General features: G+C 42.3%; 1 protein-coding gene across 3 annotated transcripts in view; it reads right to left on the bottom strand.

Moving 5' to 3' along the window:
• Positions 1-582: 582 nt before the first annotated feature.
• Positions 583-16,540, bottom strand: part of LOC132401687 (uncharacterized) — a 28,019-nt gene continuing 12,061 nt past the window's right edge. The window contains exons 1-2 of one of the 3 annotated variants that reach the window (XM_059983771.1): positions 8,536-8,606; positions 5,904-8,257 (exon numbers count right to left, since the gene is read on the bottom strand). In XM_059983771.1, the coding sequence (XP_059839754.1) occupies positions 6,549-8,090 (1,542 nt within the window). In that variant the 5' untranslated portion in view covers positions 8,091-8,257; positions 8,536-8,606 and the 3' untranslated portion in view covers positions 5,904-6,548. Of the gene's footprint in view, positions 679-5,903; positions 8,258-8,535; positions 8,607-16,540 lie in introns of those variants that run through there. The other 2 variants (XR_009514667.1, XM_059983772.1) reach the window with 2 other exon arrangements.

The raw sequence follows: 16,540 nt of genomic DNA, 5'->3' as shown, positions 1-16,540 counted from the left end.
ATAAAAGCTTCAGTGGGTTGTAAATTTAGCCAGCTCCATCTTGGCCACTAGTATCCCCTGCCTCGAGGACATCTTTATTTGGTGATGCCTCAAGAAGGCAACATCCATCACTAAGACTCTTAACCCAGGATCAAGATCATGCCCTCTTTTGATCACTACCATCAGAGAGGAGGTAAGGAGCTTGAAGACACATACTCAATATTTTAGGAACAGCTTTTTCCCCTCCACCATCAGATTTCTGAATGGCCTATGAGCCCATAAATGCTACCTCGCTTTTTGCCCTCATACAGTACTCACTTATTTTAAAAATATTTCTTACTGTAACTTGCAGTGATTTCTTAATGTATTACTGTACTGCTGCTATAAAACAAATTTCATGACATATGTCATTGATAATAAACCTGATTCTGTATGGAATAAACTCTTTGAATGATATGCAAATCTTTTCACCGTATCTCGTTACATGAGACAATAATAACCCAACAGCAAAATCAAAAAACACTGTGACCATCGTATTTTGAGAAACAGAGTTACAAAAATTCACAATACACTGAGAGAAAAGAAACATCTCACCTCTGAGGAAAACCTTCCTGTTTATACAGTGATCAGGAAGCCAAAAGGAGGTGCTCTTGTTGTGGGATTAGACAAGTGGATTAATTCTTGAGCAATCAGGTTTATCTGCGAGCAAGGTGGAAGATGAATTTGAATATTTATGTCTTGAACATGAAAAAATGATTCAGGTTATGCTGAGTGTGAGGAACAATTTCTGTGCATTAGGCACTGTTTTTCATCGGAATAAGTTTCAAGGCTCCATTTAATATTTGGGTATTTACAGATACAGCACGGAACAGGCCCATCTGGTCCAATAGGCGCATTACCCAGCAGTCCATCTATTTAACACCAGCCTAACCACAGAGCAATTTACAATGACCAAGTAACCTACTAACTGGTACATCTTTGGATTCAGGGAGGAAATCAGAGCACCTGGAGGAAATCCACTGACGTATAAACTTCTTTCACGTCAAAACAATCATTTTGTGAATGATCTTTGATCTCCTTCTGAATATCGCACCCTTCTTTTGTAACAATAAACACACGAGGTAAATCTTCAATGGTTCATCTGCGTGCGGCCATCTCTATCTCTTTTCTTTCTTACTCCGCTGTTGTTCAGACAGCACTGTGGCAATCCAAGGCAGACAAACAGAATAAGTAACACAGCTCAGTTTGGATGAGCAAACTAGGGCTTTTCTTTTAAGAGTGAAGCAGCTTGTGAGGTGACTTTGTAGTGATGTACAAGATGATAAGAGATATAGATCAAGTGGACAGCCAGAGACTTTTTCCCAGGGTGAAAATGGTTAATACCAGGGGCATAGTTTTAAAGTGATGGGATGGAAGTAAGGAGGAGATCTCAGAGGTATGTTCTTTACACAGAGAGTAGTGGGGCTGTAGAACACCCTATCAGTTTTGGTGCTAGAGTCAGATAGATTTAGATTAATCTTAGAGTAGGTTAAAATGTTGGGCCAAAGGGTTTGTACCGTGCTGTAATATTTTGCATTCTATGTTCTCTGGTCAATTAGCACTTTTAAACAGAGTTGTTCAATCATTCAACATTGAAACAGGCCCCTTGACCCGACTTGTCCATTCTATCCAAGATGCTCTTCCGAGCTGGTATCATTTGCCTGTGTTTCAAAACAAGTTGAATTTATTGTCATGTGCACAAATCTGCTGTGGTACAGGTAGAATGAAAATCTTGCTTGCATTGACATCACAATCACAGAGGGACAGAGTACACACAGGATAGAAATTATACATAAAATTATACCACACAGAGAAAAGAAACAAAGACTACAGAAAAAACCCTTAAATGTTTCCTGTCAATGTATCTGTCTAAATGTCCTATTGTACCAGCCATATCTGCAATGAAGAGGAAAAAGAATGCAAGGACCCTTTCACTGAACAGTTCTAACAACCTACAGACTCACTTTCAAAGACTCTTCATCTCATAATCTTGATATTTATTGATTATTATTTATGTTTTATTTTTTACTCAGCTCAGCCTGGTAAAACATGAGGTACAGGCATAGCCAAGCACACTCATTTCTCAATTGCTCAGAACACTCATACTATCCTAGTGGTGCTAGTATTGTGGCTTTCTGAAGATTTACATGAATATTACCATGTAGGCCTAATTGTTTAATGCTATTATGTAGTGACTTTGGGATGACACCAGTTGTAGTTATTACTATTGGGACAATGTATACCCTGTTCATATTCCATAGTTTTTCAATTTCATCATTTAATTCAAAATATCTCTGTTTTATTTTCACTTATTAATTTCTGTTTGTTCTATGTGTATGGCTATATCTATTTAGCAAATTGTACATGTTTGTTCATCCCGCAATATTATATCCAGAGAGTTATTATGTATTGTCCTATTTGTAATAATAGATCTGTTGTAATATAATTTGTGGGACTTGCTCTAAAACTGGATCAGTCTTGTATTTACAGTAAGGTACAGTGTCTTTTCTGAGTTTGTATTTGAAAGCAAGATTTTGGTGAATGATGTTTTCTATTTGATGGTGCCTGTGTAAGTAATCAGGTTGAGTTAAACTGCTGCAGGATCCTCTAATATGTTGGATTGTTTCAAGTTTCTCTTGGTATTTTCTAAATTTATTGCCTTGAATTTGCTGGTCCTTTACTAAGTATTTTTGATAATTTTTTGTGTTAACCATCTGGTCCTATATTGCCACAAGGAATCTTACTGCTTCTGCGAAGAAGTCTCCAACTCTGAGCCAGGGGTCTGTCGCTTCCTTGTCGATGTCTAGTCTGCTCTGATCATAGGAGGGTCATGCTCTTCCATTGGTTAACTTGGTCTTCAATAGTGATAATGTCTTCATTTTTCTGGTTTATACTTTCATGTATATTAACTGGTGTGATCTTCTTATCAGAATTCCAAATGCTCGGATCAAGTCAAGTCAAGTCAAGTCACTTTTTATTGTAATTTCGACCATAACTGCTGGTATAGTACACAGTAAAAATGAGACCATGTTTTTCCGGACCATGGTGTTACATGACACAGTACAAAAACTAGACTGAACTACGTAAAAAACAACACAGAAAAAAAACTACACTGGACTACAGACCTATCCAGGACTGCATAAAGTTCAAAAAACTGTGCAGGCATTACAATAAATAATAAGCAAAACAGTAGGACAGTAAGGTGTCAGTCCAGGCTCTGGGTGTTGAGGAGTCTGATGGTTTGGGGGAAGAAACTGTACATAATCTGGTTGAGAAAGCCTAAATGTTTTGGTGCCTTTTCCCAGATGGCAGGAGGGAGAAGACTTTGTATGAAGGGTGTGTGGCGTCCTTCATAACGTTGTTTGCTTTGCGGATTCAGCGTGTAGTGTAAATGTCCATAATGGCGGGAAGAGAGACCCCGATAATCTTCTCAGCTGACCCGACTATATGCTGCAGGGTCTTGTGATCCGAGATAGTGCAATTTCTGAACCAAGCAGAGATGCAGCTGCTCAGGATGCTCTCAATACAACCCCTGTAGAATGTGATGAGGATGGGGGGGTGGGAGATGGACTTTCCTCAGCTTTCGCAGAAAGTAAAGACGCTGCTGGGCTTTCTTTGCTATGGAGCTGGTGTTGAGGGACCAGGTGAGGTTCTCTGCCAGGTGAACACCAAGAAATTTGGTGCTGTTAACGATCTCTACCGAGGAGCCGTCGATGTTCAGCGGGGAGTGGTCACTCCTTGCCCTCCTGAAGTCAACAACCATCTCTTTTGTTTTGTTCACATTCAGAGACAGGTTGTTGGTTCTGCACCAGTTCGTTAGCCGCTGCACCTCCTCTCTGTAAGCTGACTCGTCGTTCTTGCTGATGAGATCCACCATGGTCGTGTCATTGGCGAACTTGATGATGTGGTTCAAGCTGTGTGTTGCAGCACAGTCATGGGTCAGCAGAGTGAACTGCAGTGGACTGAGCACACAACCCTCGGGAGCCCCCGTGCTCAGTATGATGGTTTTGGAGCTGCTGCTCCTGATCCAGACTGACTAAAGTCTCCCAGTCAGGAAATCTAGTATCCAGTTGCAGAGGGAGGTGTTCAGGTCCAGAAGGTTCAGCTTTCCAATCAGTTTCTGAAGGATGATTGTGTTGAATGCTGAACTGAAGTCTATGAACAACATTCCAATGTACGTGTCTTTTTTGTCCTGGTGGGTTAGGGCCAGGTGGAGGGTGATGGCAATGGCGTCATCTGTTGAACGGTTGGGATGGAACACAAACTTCAGTGGGTCCAGTGACGGGGGCAGCAGGGTCTTGATGTGCCTCATGACGAGCCTCTCGAAACACTTCATGATGATGGATGTAAGAGCAATGGGACAGTAGTCATTTAGGCAGGACACTGAAGACTTCTTCAGCACGGGGACGATGGTGGAGGCCTTGAAGCACATTGGAACAGAGGCGCTGCTCAGGGAGATGTTGAAGATGTCAGTGAGAACATCTGCTGGCTGGTCTGCACATCCTCTGAGCACTCTACCAGGAATGTTGTCTGGTCCAGCAGCCTTCCGTGGGTTGACCCTGCACAGGGTTCTTCTCACATCGGCCATGGAAAGACACAGCACCTGGTCATTTATAGGAGGGGTGGACTTCCTCGCCACCGTGTCATTTTCTACCTCAAGACGAGTGTAGAAATTATTCAGCGCATCTGGGAGGAAGGCATTACCCATACAGGCAGGTGATATTGTCCTGTAATTGGTGATGTCCTGGATGCCCTTCCACATACACTGATGGAGTGCTGATTCATGTTCTTGTTGATGAAAGTATATCTGCAGAAGTTTTATCTGACTGTTGTGTAGATTTTTAATGTCTGTTATTCCTCTTCTCCCTTCTGTCATAGGTAGTGTAAATCTAAATGCATTCAAATGTACATAATATTTTCTGAAAATTGTCATTTCAGTTGTTATTTTTCTTTTTAAGTTTTCCAGATCGGGTTTGGACCAAGATATTATGCCAAAAGAATACATTATTATACGTACAGTGAAATTGTTTATTGCCTTTGTTTTATTCTTAACGTTGAGCTCTGTGTGGCAGATTTTCTTAAACCTTGAAGTAAGTTCTGTCAAAAGATTTCCCTTTATCACACCATGATCTATTTTCTTTGCTTGCTTATAACCTAGATACTTTATATGTTTCATGTTCATCCATCGATTGTATTGTATCCTGCTGCTCTGCTTTGTATTCTGTTAGCCCTATTGCACCTTTCTTTCCGTTTAATCTTCTGCATTTATCCAGTTCAAAGTCCATGTTTACAGTATATCTTTCCAAACTAGTTTTACTATTTGAATTAATTGCTTTAGGTTTGCTGATGAAGGAGCGTATAATTTCAAATTGTCCATATATAGAAACTTATTTCATTGATTCTAATTTGATACCTTATTTTTGTCCAATTCAGTAAATTTGAGAGTGGGTTATTGCTAGAAAGAACCACAGTGGAGTCTTAGAGTCAGCTTGGAAAGCGCCTTGGTTTATTTTGATAACAGTGGTTGTTTGGCTTTGATTGTTAATATGTATGGTGAATATAATATGCCAATGTTTCACTAGTGGTTGAAGGAATTTCACAAGTATTGGGTATAGTTTACTTATATTAAGGACTTCTATTAACTGTCTGTGTGGGACAGAATCAAATGCTGTTTGGTAATCAATAAAACATCATGAAAGATTCCTGCTTTTCTGCCAGGTTTGATTTAGAATTGTGGAATCTATTATCAGTTGTTCTTTACATCTTTTCATTGTTTCTACTTTTGTGTAAGTATATTGTTGTCACATTCTCCTTCGGGTGTAACGAAACGCCGAATTTAACGTCCGGATAAACCACAGTTAATAAGAACCAGATCGCAGTAAGATTAACCATTTACTGTTCACTCTTCACATTAACATATGGTGAAAACTGTTGATAAAACAATACAAGATTGATACAGTATTTGTTCCTTCCTTAATATCACATTTCAAGTGTAAATACTTGCAAAGGTGACTATAACTACATTACACTAAGGTGCAGTATACAGGGAGAGTTTACCTGCTCCATTGACCACTTTAAATACACTTCCATGCAAACTATCCGCGACTCTTTAACTAACGAAAGCATAAACATTATCTACCGTCGTTACCTCTAACAGGATCAGCATTAATATCTTAGTTCAATATATCGATTATCTATTAACTTACAGCGTTGCTCTCACTGTGATTTCTCATGCCTGCAAAACTGCTTGTGCTCAGGTGAGCCTCGTGGAAAGCCCCCACCCTCGCGCTAATTTCAAACCGGTGTTTTCCCACAAGACGCGGCGAAACCGGATGTGACGTCATCGCATGCCGATATATTTTACATGCAATGAATATACTTTAAACACTTCTAATTCTAACTAGAAAATACTATTGAATGAATTACTAAGCGAAAATATTATAAACTAAATAACTGTCGTAAAGACAGCACACTCCCCGCTTGACCTTCGTAAGGTCACAATGAGCAGAGTACAAAACTTAGTCTCTTAATCAGTCATTGGGTAGAAGTAGAATAACTTCTGTAACTGGCCCTTGGTAAATTTTCACATCGCCTTGGTCGGTAGTCTTCAATTCGATCTTCCTGACATGTCCATCCTCGCTAGGGAATGTAACAGTGATTCTGGCCGTTGGCCAGCTGTTGCGAGCGACTTGCTTGTCCCTGAGCAGGACTAAGTTTCCAACTTGAAGATTCCTGCGGGGTTCTGTCCACTTTTGTCTCTGTTGCAACAAAGGTAGATATTTTTGTCTCCAGCGAGGCCAGAACTGATTTGCCAGAGCCTGGACTTGTCTCCATTGCTTTGTGTACAGATCCCTGTCTGAAAAGTCTCCTGGTGGAGGAGGTGCTCCTGCCTTCTGCATAAGGAGCGTTGATGGCGAAAGTATAAAGGGGTTTTCTGGGTCAGAAGACACAGGTAGGAATGATTGTGCGTTTATAATGGCTGTGACCTCTGCCATTAGGGTGCACAGTACCTCGTGGGCCAATAGGGTGTGTTGCTGCATCTCAGGTTTCCTTTTCCGGGTTTTCCGTAAGGACGTGAACTGTTTGACTGCCTGCTCTTTGTTATCTGGTGAGCGCTGGCGTGGTTCTCTGAAAGGCAATGGGGCAACCCCATTATTTGCTTCATCTCTGAAGACCTTGGTGTCTTTGGGTTTTAAAGAAATGGTATCTTGAGCTGATTGTGCAAGTTTGTTTCCGTGCTCGGTTTGAACGAAAACTGACTGACCTAGCGTCTCGTCGGTTACTTTACGCTTGGTAATGTCTTGTTGTGCTTCTTTAGGGTACACCTCAGTGAGGCAGATCTTGGAACAAGAACGGCTTGACTGAGTTTGACCGCAAACTTCTGTACAGTTCGAGCTGACAATTGTTGTCCTGGAGTGAACCTCTCCCTCCCCGCCGTCCTGTTGTGGGGGTGAAGGAGCGTTGTCGGTTCTTTCATTCTTGACTTCATCACGGAGCCGTGAGGGTAAATTTCCTTCCTCGTATGGATGTGATGCAATCGTGACTCTCTGAGGTTCCTCGTAGCTGGGGAAGTTATCGAATACGTATGGAGAGGGGAGACGAGCCTGCCTGTCTATTTGAGATTGTACATAGTCGCTTGTGCGTTCCAGTCTGGTCCTTTCTAAAGTAGATCTTGCTGCGGTCAGATCACGCGACCCTTCAGCTTCTTCTATGTACTTTGCTTCCGCCATGGCAGCAGCTTCTTCTCTTTCTAGCTGCAGCACTTGCAACTCTGTCGATATTTTTGCCATTTCCAACTGGATTTCGGCTTCTCGGGCGGCCCTTTCTTTCTGGATTTCGGCTTCTCTGGCAGCCTCTTCTCTTTGGATTTCGGCTTCTCTGGCAGCCTCTTCTTTCTGGATTTCGGCTTCTCTGGTGGCCAGTTTCATTTTCAAAACTGCTTCTTGTCTGGCGTAATGCAGTCGCACCTTGGCGGCTTCTGCCTTGGCTCTTGCCTGTGCGGACTTACTTGATGTCGGTTTACTGCCCTTGTCGCTGGGCGGCGTCGACTTGATGCTGGATTGAGCTGACATTGCAGCACTTGAAACACCTGATAATGCCGCTTTTTCACTGTCACGTTCTCCTTCGGGTGTAACGAAACGCCGAATTTAACGTCCGGATAAACCACAGTTAATAAGAACCAGATCGCAGTAAGATTAACCATTTACTGTTCACTCTTCACATTAACATATGGTGAAAACTGTTGATAAAACAATACAAGATTGATACAGTATTTGTTCCTTCCTTAATATCACATTTCAAGTGTAAATACTTGCAAAGGTGACTATAACTACATTACACTAAGGTGCAGTATACAGGGAGAGTTTACCTGCTCCATTGACCACTTTAAATACACTTCCATGCAAACTATCCGCGACTCTTTAACTAACGAAAGCATAAACATTATCTACCGTCGTTACCTCTAACAGGATCAGCATTAATATCTTAGTTCAATATATCGATTATCTATTAACTTACAGCGTTGCTCTCACTGTGATTTCTCATGCCTGCAAAACTGCTTGTGCTCAGGTGAGCCTCGTGGAAAGCCCCCACCCTCGCGCTAATTTCAAACCGGTGTTTTCCCACAAGACGCGGCGAAACCGGATGTGACGTCATCACATGCCGATATATTTTACATGCAATGAATATACTTTAAACACTTCTAATTCTAACTAGAAAATACTATTGAATGAATTACTAAGCGAAAATATTATAAACTAAATAACTGTCGTAAAGACAGCACAATTGTAGTTATTGAAGTGAGTGGCGACTGGTTGTGAGATGCATGATGCTACAATTTTTTATGTAGTTTGTAAACAGGTAATAGGACTGTAAGCTGGTGAACAGGTCCCGGCTTTCACGTGTGGCTTATCTTCTAAGCAAGCCCAGCTGAATCTTTTCTACTAACACAAGAAGGGGCAGAGGCTGGATAGTGACATCTTAACACCAGTCACTTCTGTCAATTGAGGCTCGTCGGCTGTGGGTGGCAGCTCACCTTGAAGAAGGAAAACTCTGCTTGCAAAGCTCCACTGCCTTGCGGCTATACCCACTCATGGGGAAGGGTTTGGAGGTAAACTTTGATGGAAAATTCTGGAGCTGGGGTCCCTAAGGCAGTCCTAGATTGTGGTCAACACTGACTGGCAACTCCTGTGACGCTGCTGGTACAAACTGTATCGGTCTCTGATGTTGCTTCTGGTTCACCAACTGCGTGGAGATGGGGAGCTTGTTATGTGAGCAACAGACTGCTCTCCATATCTAGACAGCTAGGACTGAAGGAGACCTCATTTCAAAATGCTGGCAGAACTCAGCAGTCCAGACAGCATCTATGGGAGGAGGTAGTGACGACGTTTTGGGCCGAAACCCTTCTTCACTCCTGTTGAAGGGTTTCAGCCTGAAACGTCGACACTACCTCCTCCCATAGATGCTGTCCGGCCTGCTGAGTTTTGCCAGCATTTTGTGTTTTTATTTGTTTCCAGCATCTGCAGATTCACTCGTGTTGCCTCATTTCAATAGGACTGTATTTTGATGGGTCATTTTGATTTCTCCTTCATGTAACAGTTATCCTTTGCCATTTTTCAAGAATTATTATTTTTTTCTTTATTTTTATATTTCCACAATTTGTTGTTGTTTGTCCATTGGTTGTTTGTCTGTCTTATTGTGTTTCTTCGTATTTACTGTGAATGCCCACAGAAAAATTAATCTCAGGGTTGTATTGAGTGACATATATGTACTTTGATAATAAATTTATTTTGAACTTTGAACTCTACATTCCTATGGTATCAGAGAGGGAACAACTCCTTTCCCTCTACTATTACATTTGTTCCTCAGTGTGTAAGTGTAGAAATGATTATACAAATTGCTTCATTATTAATTCAATTGGCCATAGACCATAAGATATAGGAGCAGGATTAGGTCATTTAGTCCCTCGAGTCTGCTCCACCATTTCATCATGACTGATCCACTTTCTGTCTCGACCCAGTCTCCTTAACATAGAGCTTAATTTGGAGCACACCGGGAAAGAAAAACATTGCAAGTTTATGAATTCAGAATCAGGTTTATCATCACTCACATCTGTCAGCTGGATAAATGTTGATTCTGTCCAATAGTGTAATACTCATTTATTTATTTAGAGATCGAGTACAGTGCAAAAATCTTGGGCACAGTTATATATCTAGGGAGCCTAAGACTTTTGCACAGTACTGTAGTAATTTTATGCATTGCTCTGTAAGCTGCTGAAAAAACAAATTTCATGATATGAGTGATGATAAACTTGATTCTGATATCTGTCTCTGTTGTGGAGTGAGAGGGGAAAGCAGTTAGGGAGAGAGGAAATCATGGTTGGGGAAAAGGGAAAGGGGAAGGGAGAGGGGAGGGAGTGGGAAGCAGCAGAGAGACATTCTGTAATGATCAATAAACCAGTTGTTTGGAATCAGATTGTCTGGAATCTCAGGGTTGGTTGTGACTGCACCTGCACCACCATGCGCGGCTGGAACTCCTCTGCCATCTGTCCCACACCTTTCCCATGGCACCCACCCCTCACCATTCCCGACAAACTTTGTTCCTGACAGATTCACAAACTCGCAGTCCGCTCCAAGTTGACAGATTTGGTACTGTGCAGCAAGCCCCAATTTAACCCAAAACTAATTGCAGAACAATCCTCTATGAGTAAACATCTCCGTACTGAAGTGAGCTGTGAAGCCCAGTTTTTTTTAGCTTTTTGAGCTGGTCATCACTGGGATATCAAGCTTTTATTGCCCCTGAATCAAGGGGCTTGCCAGGCAGTGAAGTGAGAACTATGTTGTTTTTGGACTGGAGTCACAGAAAGTCATGGAATGAATCGGAAGAGCAATTTCTTTCTCTAATGGCCCTGAATTAACCAGCTAGTCACCATCAATTTCAAAATTGATTGAATTAATTGTATTTAAATTTACTGTGTTGACAGGATTTTAACTTGATCATTAATGTGGACTTTGTATTCCAAGTCTCTCGTCCTGATCTAACCCAGCTCTTCCTACACCCAGTTCCCCAGCACCCAATTCATCTGCCCATTTCCTTCATGCTCCTTCCCACTGAGGTCTTCTTTGTCCACCATCCTCCCCAACCCACGATGTTTCCATCTGCCCACCCCATCGCCTTCATGTGGTTCGTGCTCCATTTTCCTCTCCTATCTGTCTCCATCGTCAGCCTTGTGTCATCTCCACCTCCCAGCTCCTGTTGTATTCACTCTCCCGTCCGCCATCTGCCTGTCATCCCTTCACCTGCGTTCACCAACTTTTACTCCTCACCTTCCCATCATCCCTTTTTACTGGCCGCCCCTTCTCTATCTTCAATCTGTTTAGATTGGCCAATTAACCATGCAATTGAGTGTCTTTAGATGTGAGAGTACAGACATCTAATGGAAAAAGCCATGCATTCTGAGTGCAAGCTTCACACCAAAGCCTCAGCAGCAGATGTACTTCTTGCAGCAGTTGGCAGAGTTCCATCTTCCCCCAGAACTTACTGCTGCAATTCAACACTGCCATCAGAGAGAGCATCCTCACTCCAGCCATTACTGCCTGCTTTGGTATAGAATCCTCTCAGTGTACAAAAACTACAGTGAACTGTCAGGTCAGCAGAAAACATTATTGGCTGCAGTCTCCCATCAATGCAAGACTTGTATGTGTCCAGGGCAAACAAAGTAGAAAGGTAAAATAATTGTGGACACCACCCACTCTGCAAGATGCCTTTTTCTCTTCTGGAAAGCGCTACATAAAACAAAAACTTCATACCATTTTAAAAGCTTCTTTCCCCAGGCAGTTAATCTGATCAACTATTCTAGTTACCTCCCACCCCTTTTATCTATTGCCTCAGTCACTGCACTGTGCTGTAAACACTTAAAATCTTTTTTTTCATAATGCCCTTTACATTGTAAATACGTGCTGGGATTTATGTATTTATGCACATTTGATTCCACTGTCCTACTTTATCCTCCAATTTTGTATTTGTGTATTCCTTTATTTTTTATGATTGTTGAATTTTATTTTTGTTGCATCTCGCATCCTGACCAACGCACCACAGCAAATTCCTAACACATGTAAATGTACGTGGTGGGTAACGTAGTTCCTTTATCCTGGATCTTAGAGATCAGAACAGGACTCTGGTCTCTGATGTTCAATGTCAATATCTCAAGTTCATCGTCATTCCACACATATGTGTATACTATCAAACAAAACAACATTCCTCTGGATTAACGTGAACAACCCACTACATACAACTCACAAATAAATTTACAAATAAAAAATATATTCCTCCAAGATTGACATTTAGCACAAGGTGCGTTTATGAGACAAGTTGAGAAATAAACAGGATTATGCTACTGGCGGTTCATACATGATGAGGCCTGGGTGGTGGCAGGGAGTTCAGCAGTCTCACAGCCTGGAGGAAGAAGCTGTTTCCCATCCTGACAGTCTTTGTTTTAATGCTATGCTGCCTCCTGCCTGATGGTAGGGGGACAAAAAGATGGTGGGTCAGTTGGGAGAGATCCTTGCCAAAGCACTCGCAGCAATGCTATTGAGGAGTACTGGCAGAGTGTGTCTGATGCAGGAGAGTGGACACAATGTAATTAATCTACTGGATGATTATTGAGAGGACTGATGCAGGGCTCTGGTGACTTGAGCTCAAATTTCACTCCAACAGATGGAACTTTAAATTTAAGCATTACATAAATCTGGAATAAAGAGTGCCGTCGGTAAACTTGAAAAAGCCAGATGGTTGTGAAAACCCAACTGGGTTCCAAATGCCTTCTAGGGGATATTAATCAGCCTTTCCTATCAGGTCTAATCTGTTTGTGACTTCAGATCGACCAATAAGGTTGAGTTTCAACCAATGATTAATTCACTTAGGGGGCAGTACGAACAGACACCTAAAGCAACCCCAGCATTTGTTGTGAATAAACATCATACTTTACAAAGACATTTGGCAGAGAATGGAGCTGGAGTAGGAGGGATAGGAGGTGTCAGAGGTGTCATCCTACCTCTATACTGGATTTTGTGTGTGTATGTAGCAGATACTTGAGGTTCCCACTCCCATTCTCAATGCTCTTTCTCTACATAAGACCATAAGTCATAGGAGCAGAAATAAGCCATTTGACGCACAGAGTCTACTCCACCATTTCATCACAGTCGACTTATTATGCCTCAAAACCACATTCTCTTGCCTTCTCCCAGTAACCTGTGATACCCTCTGCCCAAAGGCTTGGCCTTCACAACAATGAATTCCACAGATTCACTACCCACTTGCTAACGAGATTTCTTCTTATTTCTTTTCTAATGAGACGTCCTTCTATTCTGAGGTTATGCCCTCTGATACAAAACATCCCCACTATCTGAAACATCTTCTCCTTATCCATTTTGTTCATTCTTTGTGTGCTGTGTCTTGTTCTTGGAAAATTTTTCTATAGTAGTGGTTTGCCATTGGCATGGAAACCATGACAATTGGAGCTGATGGATTTGTTGCAGCCTTCACCGCCGTTGAGTTCAAAGTAACTTCATCAGCCGGTTCCACCGTTGAGGTCTTGGTTGGATTGTTTTTGTCAGGGACCTCACCCTCGACCTTACCGCCATGGGTGACCCTACCAGGATCATCGCTCCAGACGGCATCGCTCTCGGGATCTCAGGACCACACAAGCTTCTCCACCACGACAAGGTGACAATCCACAGAGAAGCTGATACAATGTAGGAAGCCCTGAACACCACCAGAGATGGAGGACCTTCATTGCTGCCCTAAATGCCAGTGGTATAATGGATAGCAAGTAAGATTGAATATATTTATTACACGTGCATCGAAGCATACAGTGAAATACATCTTTTGCATTAACAAGCAATGTAACTTACGGATGTGCTGGGGGCAGCCCACAGCTGTCGCTACACATTCCGGTGCCAACATGGCATGCCCACAATGTTCAGCAGAACAATGCACAGCCAAAATACACCAAACTACAACAACAAAACAAGCCCCTTTCCCACCATAACATCCACACACACAGTTGGGCCTTCAATTCCAGGACAGGCCATCTCTGATAGTCCGACCTCCATTCCTTGGGGAGCAAGCATCTTCACTCAGCTGATGCATCCGAAGGAATGGCAGAGATTGATACATTTTGGCACCAGCGACGTCACAGGAGACATTTGAGCTCAACGTAGATCTGCCTTAGGGACTCCAGCTCTAGATTTTCCCCTCAGAGTTTACTCCCGAAGCCTTCCCCGTGTGTGGGTGTCATTGCAGGGCAGTGGAGGTTTGAGATCAAAGTTTTCCCTCTCATAGATGAGCTGACAAATTCCATCTGCCAAAAGCAACTGGTTTTCAAGGTGCCTGGAACCCAACTTTTCCTTTCTCCTGTCAATAGAAACAGTTTTGCCAGGCTTATTAGCTAAGCCACATGTGAAAGCCAAGAGCTGGACCTGGTACTCAGAGGCTATTTAAGGCACACCATTGGGAGCATTTAATATGTAATGGGAGTTAATCCCTTACTGCTCCCCCCAGCTCTAACAAGCTAAGGAACCATCTCTGTATTACCCCAACTATCCTGCCACAGCATAGGGTAGACACCAGGGGACAGTAAGATGCAACAACAGAGAAGAGACAATCACAGCCAGTGAGCCTGGAGACCATCTGGTGAACATGATTAAGTCCAGTCATCACGCACCTTGATTTTGTGCAATTCGCCTCCCTGCTGTAGGAACTGCTCAACAGCAAAGTAAATAAAGCACACTTAAAAGCAGTCCATAACTGATTGCTTTATAGAATTCCTAAACAAAACAATGTGTGTGAACTAAAAAAAAATAGAAAAAAAAGCTATGTAAAGAGATTTGCAAATGAATGGAATAATAGCTAAAGTAAAATGAGATCTGGAAGGCCTCTGGAATGGCAGTTGCTGAGGGAAGACCTCAAAGAGGATTGTAAGATTAGCTGGAGGAAGGTGAATCTGTGGAGTTCACTACTACAGGCAACTGTGGAGGCCAAGTCATTGAATACATTCAAACTGGAGGTTGATATGTTTTTGATCAAGTCAGGGCATCAAATTTTTTGTTGAGAGGGATAGTAAATCAGCCTTGTTGGAATGGTGGAGTAGACTCAATAGGCCAAATGACCTAATTCACCTCCCATGTTTTATGTTATGTTTAAGATTATGAGAGGTATTGACAGAGAAGACAGTTGGTATCTTCTTCCAAGATCAAAATCTCTAGAAGAAGAGGGCATGTATTCAAGATGAGGGAGATTAAGCTCGAAGGAGATGTGTGGAACAAGTCTGTTTCACAGGGGGTGGTAGGTGCCTGAATACGCTGTCAGGGGTAGCTGATAGAGGCAAATACACTCAGTGGCCACTTTACCACTTACTTCCTGTACCTAATAAAGTAAGTGGTCACTGGGTGTATGTCTGTGATCTTCTGGTGTTTTAATCCATCCACTTCAAGGTATGGCATGTGTATTCAGAAATGATCTTCTGCACATCATTGTTGTAATGAGTGGTTATTTCAGTTACTGTCACCTTCTTGTCACCATGAATCAGTCTGGCCATTCTCCTCTGACTTATCTCATGAACAAAGCATTTTTGCCAACAGAGCTGCCGCTCACTGGATTTTTTTGTTGGTTTTTTGCACCATTCTCTGTCAACTCTAGAGCAGGGGGGTGCCCAGCCTTTTTTTATGCCATGGACTCCTAGCATTAACCAAGGGACCCCAGTTTGGAAAGCCCTGCTCTAGACACTGCTGCGTGTGAAAATCCCGGGAGATCAGCGGCTTCTGAGATACTCAAACAGCCCTGTCTGGCACCAACCATTCCACAGTCAAAGACACTTCAATCACATTTGTCTCCCATTCTGATGTTTGGTCCATCAGAACCTCTTGTCCATGCTTTTATGCATTGAATTGCTGACATGTGATTGGCTGATTACTTGAATTAACAAGCACATGCACAGGTGTAGCTCATAAAGTAGCCACTGAGTGCACGATAGTAGGCGAGGCAAAATGGGAATCATTAAGGGAGAAGTGAATGGCAGATGACACCAGTTAAGGAGAGCGGTGTTAGGGTTGAGACCTATGTCCCCACTTCTTAGCTGTTTACCTATAGTCCTCTCTGCCTTGTTATAACCATGAAAAGCAATGAATTTAAGTTAAATGCAATCCTTTTTCCCAGAGCACCCATGGCCAATACCAGATTACATCTGTTTAAGGTGAGTGGAGGAAAGACTTGGGGAAATTTCAGAGATAAGTATTTGGTTATTTTGTTTTTTTTTGTTGTTTTGTTGTGTTTTTTTTTTACACACAGTGCCTGGGATTCCCTGCTGGGGTGGTGATAGAAGCAGATTCATTAGGGACATTTAAAAGTCTTTTAGATGGGCACAAGGGTGTAAGTAAAATGGAGAGCAGTGGGCTGTATAGGAGGGAAGTGTTGGATTGATTGTGAAGTGGGTTTATATCAGCTGGCCCCAACATTATGGGCCAAA

This window comes from Hypanus sabinus, chromosome 11 (assembly GCF_030144855.1).
Source record: "Hypanus sabinus isolate sHypSab1 chromosome 11, sHypSab1.hap1, whole genome shotgun sequence".
Taxonomy (NCBI): Eukaryota; Metazoa; Chordata; class Chondrichthyes; order Myliobatiformes; family Dasyatidae; genus Hypanus; species Hypanus sabinus.
Note: the sequence above shows the minus strand (reverse complement) of the source record. Positions and strands in the feature narration are given on the sequence as shown.